The sequence below is a fragment of the Centrocercus urophasianus genome, unplaced genomic scaffold (assembly GCF_019232065.1).
Source record: "Centrocercus urophasianus isolate 14NV4802_14NV808 unplaced genomic scaffold, USGS_Curo_1.0 seq_538, whole genome shotgun sequence".
NCBI classification, from domain to species: Eukaryota; Metazoa; Chordata; class Aves; order Galliformes; family Phasianidae; genus Centrocercus; species Centrocercus urophasianus.
This window is the reverse complement of record NW_024885131.1, coordinates 3,155-8,714: the sequence shown is the minus strand read 5'-3', so window position 1 is coordinate 8,714 and position 5,560 is coordinate 3,155. Positions and strand designations below refer to the sequence as shown.

Here is a 5,560-nt window from a genome sequence, read left to right as displayed (position 1 = left end):
GGGGGGGTTAGGAGGGAATAAAGCAGAAATCTGCCCTTGGGAGGAACAGGGGGGATCAGGAGTCAGCAAAGCAGAAATCTGCCCCTGGGAGAGTCAAGGTGGGTCAGCGTGGAGCAAGGCAGAAATCTGCCCTCAAGAAGGACAGAGGGGGTCAGGGGGGAGCAAAGCTGAAATCTGCCCTTGGGAAGGACAGAGTGGATCAGGTGGGAGCAAAGCGGAGATCTGCCCTTGGGAGGAACAGGAGGGGCCAGGGGTCAACAAAGCAGAAATCTGCCCCTGGGAGAGTCAGGGGGGAGCAGGGGGGAGCAAAGAGGAGATCTGCCCCTGGGAAACGGCCACCCCCCCTGTGGAGCAGCCGAGGATGAAGCTGAGCTCTGGGGGGGCTGCGAAGCGCATCACACGTCAGGCAGCTCTCGTCAGCCCTGCAAGGTCCGTGGAGAGCCTGGGGGTGTCCCGCAGTGCTGAGAGCCCAAAGGCAGAGATCTGCCCTTGGGAGACCCTGGGGAGCTCCGGGGGCAGAGAGGAAATCTGCCCCTGGGAGGGGGCTGCTCTCCCATCTGATAAAGGGGAACTGAGAGAAGCCCAGGAAGGCGCATCGGGAGGGGGCAAAGGCGCTGCTGCACGTCGGGGTCTGCAGAAAGAGAGGGGAGGAAACGCGTCTGCAAAGCAGAGGGGCAGTGGGGAACGTGAGGCCGTGTGCCCCTGGGAGAGCGCAGAGCTCTGCACATCGAGGGGTCAGGAGCCCAGAGCCAGGGATAAAGCTGAGATCTGCCCCTGGGAGGAAGATTTGGAGGAAGGAGCTCCGAGGAAGGCAAAGAGCCTGGGTGATTCCAGAGCTGCAGGGATGGGGAGCAGCCAACGTGAGGCTGTGTGCCCCTGGGAGAGCGTGGGGGCAGAGGAGCCAGCCCTGAGCACGGCGACGGGGAAGGAAGGATCCAGAAAGCGTGAGAGCGCAGAGAGCAGAGCTGCCGTCTGCCCCTGGGAAGCAGCAGAGCCCGGTGCTGGGCAGGAGAGCTGCAGCCCCGGAGAACAGCGCAGGAGAGCGGCCCCTGTTGGGGTCAGGGAGCACCGGGCGCTGCGCCGCATCCTGCCTGCGGCACCGGGGCGAGCTCACGCAGCACAGCAGCACAGGGGGCCCAGCGCAGCTGAGGTCTGTCCCTGGGAAGCCGAGGAGGGTCCGGAAGCCCCCAGCAGCCCAACCCTGGGAGCGGTCGCTGTGTGCCATGGGGAGAAAAGCCCTGGGGAGAGTGAGAGGGATGCAGGAGCGTCCAGAGCTGAGGTCTGCCCGTGGGACTGTGAGTAGAACTCAGCTCAGCCCTGGGGTGCAGGGAGCTGCCCACACTGCGTGGATGGGGGTGGAAGCGTCCAACAAAGCCACGGTGCTGCAGCAACCGCAGCAACGACGCTGCCTGTGTCAGAGATCCAGGCTCTGAACTGTTTGGGCATCACAGAGGTTTGGAGCTGAATGGCATCAGGGCCCCGAGCGCCACGGGGCTGCGGTTCATGCTCTGTCATGAGCTCAAGGGGAGGCAAAGCAGGGGCAGCTGCAGTGCAGCATACAGGAGAGCAACTGCCCAGAGCCCAGCGCTGCTGGATGCGGGGCTCATCCCACCATCCCTTCTCCATTTGCTTCCTCTCTCCTTGGGAGGAGCATTGGGATCTCCAGCACCAAATATCCATCACCCACTCGTGTAAGGAAGAGTACAGATAGGAAATAAATGTTTATCCTGAGTGCTCGCAGTGGCTGATTAAGGGGGGGATGCTCAGGGATGAGCTGCAGCAGAGAGGCTGTAAAGAAAGCCCAGGAACAGCAGTGCTTTAATCACAGCAAATATCACAGCCCAAATATCAGCAAAGGTGACGAGGAGACTGGAAAGAAATGCTGCCCTCCTGGAAAATGCACTCCTTTAGTTCAAAACCTGAGCAGAGCTGTGCCCACGGTCAGGCCTGAGCCACGTCCACCAAGCAGGCAGCTCAAACTATTCTGCTCCCAGCCCCCCTGCCGTGTGCTGCAGCACTGCCTCACAGCAGAGGGCTGCATGCAGTGGGATCCTCCAGGAGAGGCAGACAGATTGTGACACCCCCAATTACCAAGAGATGATGGGGATTCCAACTCTGGCTGCTCTCCTAGCAGAGCGTGACAGTAACACAGAACAGCATCCACAAAAGGGCTGAGTGCTCAGGCGTGAGGCTTTCAGACACACAGCCTGCAGAAGCACAGGGCCTGCTGTCAACGTCACCACGTGCACAGGATGGTGCCAGCTACCCACTAAGGACATCTGCTGCGAGGCTCCTGAGTGCCTGCAGCCAATGCTTTGAAACACAGCAGCTGTGAGAAGTGCTGCCTTCTGATGTTAGCTGACACAAACACTGAGCTTATGAATCACAAGTTTTATGGCCAGCAACAAGCACGCATTCAGCAGGACTCCAACTGCAGCATCCACCCAGGAGAAACCAATTTAAAGCCTGCTTGTTGCCCTTCTGGTAAAATAAAACAACTCGAAATTTGTGCAGATGGGGGAAAGAATGGGAAAAGGAATCACCAACAGCTTCTGCTGCAGACTTTAATGAGAGCCCCCAGGTTTATCCTATGCCCCACGTCTGCCCAGATGTGTGCTGACAGCAGCTCTAGCCGTGCAAGCACAGAAGTCAGGCAGGAGAGCAGCCCCACAGCCCTCAGAGCTCACATGAGCCACCTCCCAGGCCCCTCTTGCTCCTTTTTTCAGGCAGTCTCTCAGTGCCTGGAGTCCATTTCTGAAGCTGCTTTGTTTGCTGACTGCGCACCAAAGGCACAGCGATGTCCATCCTGCTGCCTCCACAGACATTCCCTGCTTTGTCCCTCAGGGTTGTTTGCACTTCTCTCCGAGTTCAGGCTCTGAAATTCCCTACTTCATTTCCTCATACTCTTGTGAGGGATCCAAGGCTGGGCCAGGAATCATCACCGTCTGAAACAGCAAGGACAAAACTCAGCATGGCCTGCAGCTGTAGTAAGAGCACGAGGGAGGGTGAGCAGAGGGTTGTGGCAGTGGCACTGCCTGATGTGAGGAACAAAGGAACACAGAGCAGCTGCACTTTGCAGACAGGGGCCACAGCTTTACCTTCACAATGGGGTCCTTTGGTGGAGCCCACGCTGGGACGATCTTGCCGTGCATCCTCCACGTGCCGTACGGGTTGACCAAGTACCTCTCAAACACAACATATTCCAGAACATCCTTGGGCAGCTGCTCCCCGCCGTACATCAGCCTCCCAAAGCGGTCGTAGATGGCCAAAGTCTGCAAACAGGAAGATGAATTGAGCTGGAATCAGCTGGGAAAGGCAGGAGGGAGGGATGGGGGGGACACACACCTGCCTGCTGTGCATCCGCACCGTCACCTGCCCATACAGGTTGCCCTGGTTCACAATGCTGGTGCATCGGATGTGAACCACACGTGGAGGCTGCAGTGACTCCACGAAGCTCCACCGGATGGTTTTGTACCTGTTGCCACGCACCATGTCCTGGAAAGCAACAAAAAAAGAAGTCAGCACCAAATGCATCGTGGTGCGAATCGAAGAAGCAAACTGCTACAGGCGGGTTGGGAATGAATGCTGCATTACTGCTCAGGCCTGTGCTTTGCCTTCCTGTTTTGTCTGTAATGTATTTGTGTGAGAGGAAAAAAAAAGGGATAATTTCTCATCTCTTCCACAGCCTTTTCTCTAAACCCAATCAAGGAACACCCAGATAAACACCTACCGGGTAGCAGCGCTCTGTGACCAGGGAGTGAAGTTTCTGCTTGTTGAAACTGCAAGTGAAACAAACACCCAGTTACTCAGATACAAGCACTGTGAAGAGGCTTACTCCCAAATTCCTGCTTCTCCAGGCAATTTGCAACCCTCTGGCAAAGCAGAAGAAGGAAGACTCTCAGCTACGACCTCAGCACGAAATCAGAGCACAAGACTGCAGGGGAGACACGATGACATCCTTTGGAGGCCAGCCGTGGCCTAAATCCTCTGCTGATGTTTGGAATTGTAAGCGAGGATGATGCAGTTTTAAAAGGTGTTCTATTACTACAAAGTGGAGAGAATCAGTGGAACCCCTGTGGCACGGTGCTGAGCAGCCCTGAGCACACACTCATCTGCTGACAACACCAACAGTACAACAGCTTATCTCCTTTTCAAGTCAGGTCAAGATGAATTTTCTGCAACTTGAACCTCCTTAGGAAAAGCAAAAGTGTCTCCCAAACCACCAATGCCACCTCCTGTTCAAACAGATGAGGGCAGCAAAAGATAAAGCACTTGTTGCCAATGAAACACAAGGATACAAAGACAAGAAAACCAGAGCAGGTAAGCAAAGAGAAGCAAGTCCTACGTAACCCCACTGGTCAGAACGGGTCTTACTTTGCCAGACTGTTGTGAGCTTCAACATAGATCTCCTGTGCCATCTCTGGGAAAGTTTTAGTGCTGAAATTTGGATCGTGATCCTTTACCTTCCGCAGGCTGAAAAGACAAGAAAAAGCTCTGAGCAAATGAAAAATGTCTTCTGTGCGTTTCGGACGATGACGACTGCATTACCCAGCTGTGGTGCAAGACAACATTGAGCAAAACTTCAGCACTAGAGACTAATTGAAAAGGAGGTACATACGCTAACTGAGAGGCAGCAGACTGCTTCAGCTTCTCCATTCTTTGCTTCAGCCCATCTTTGGACAGGGAAGTCATGCGGGCATCGCCCTCAGGAGGGACGTAAGGGTCTATGATACTGGCTGTGTGAGAGAAGGGAGGTCAGGAGGGGAATCAAGGAGACAAAGAGGCAGCGCCTTGGTTGCTGGGGGTGGAGAAACAGGATTGAAAACATTTGTAGGATGAAATAGGAGCACTGGGATAAATAATGGGGGCACCTCTCACTGCTGACAAGCTGTGCTACTGCCTGCTCTCACTGCCTGCAGCCCTGAGGTACGAGGATAAGGCAATCAGCAGCAGGGAGCACGGCCTCCCATGCTATTCCTGGTCCCTGAGTACAAAGGGGCCAACACGAGACACAGGGCTGACAGCACCAGGGCAGCTGCTATCACTCCCCCGGGGCACAGCAAGTCATTCAGTTTGCTGCATGCAGATAACTGTCAATGCAGTCACAGTAGTTCTAGTCTGCCTTAGTTGTGCCCGTTAGAAGAGACCAAAGCAAAGTGCCACCTGTGCAGGCCAAGTAGAAGGCCCGTTCCATGCGATCCTCAGGAAAGGTTCTGCCCAAGGACTGCAGCCTCTTCTCCTTCTCTTCAGGGGGCAGCTCCCGGGCCCATTCAGGGACAAAAAGTCTCCGCTTCGTCCTCACAGGGACAACGAGGCAGGCTGGAATGGCTCTGGGGGGATGGAGCAGTGATTCCATGGCCTAAGGGAGAAACAACAGAGCACGGGCTGAGCCCAAAGGTCAAGAAACAACACCAACACAGTGAGAGATTTCACCTCTTGCCTCCAGAGCACAGAAATGTCATCATCACCTCACACAGAACTGGGCTGGGAGAGAGAAACCACAGCCAAGGGAACAGGGGGAATAGGGGAGGGGGGAAAAGGGGAGCAAGGAGAAAGGGAA

The 5,560-nt window shown here is 55.4% G+C and overlaps 2 protein-coding genes across 2 annotated transcripts in view; one reads left to right on the top strand and one right to left on the bottom strand.

Moving 5' to 3' along the window:
* Nucleotides 1–1,671, top strand: part of LOC122169432 (probable G-protein coupled receptor 179) — a 7,955-nt gene extending 6,284 nt beyond the window's left edge. Inside the window, 1 exon segment of the mRNA XM_042835582.1 lies at nt 12–1,671. Within this exon segment, the coding sequence (XP_042691516.1) occupies nt 12–1,303 (1,292 nt within the window). The 3' untranslated portion in view covers nt 1,304–1,671.
* An 879-nt stretch (nt 1,672–2,550) lies between these two features.
* The window catches only part of LOC122169431 (39S ribosomal protein L45, mitochondrial-like), a 3,206-nt gene continuing 196 nt past the window's right edge, over nt 2,551–5,560 (bottom strand). Inside the window, exons 2-8 of the mRNA XM_042835581.1 lie at nt 5,164–5,359; nt 4,619–4,736; nt 4,375–4,473; nt 3,731–3,779; nt 3,346–3,495; nt 3,099–3,272; nt 2,551–2,945 (exon numbers count right to left, since the gene is read on the bottom strand). Of these exons, the coding sequence (XP_042691515.1) occupies nt 2,886–2,945; nt 3,099–3,272; nt 3,346–3,495; nt 3,731–3,779; nt 4,375–4,473; nt 4,619–4,736; nt 5,164–5,359 (846 nt within the window). The 3' untranslated portion in view covers nt 2,551–2,885. The remainder of the gene's footprint in view (nt 2,946–3,098; nt 3,273–3,345; nt 3,496–3,730; nt 3,780–4,374; nt 4,474–4,618; nt 4,737–5,163; nt 5,360–5,560) is intronic.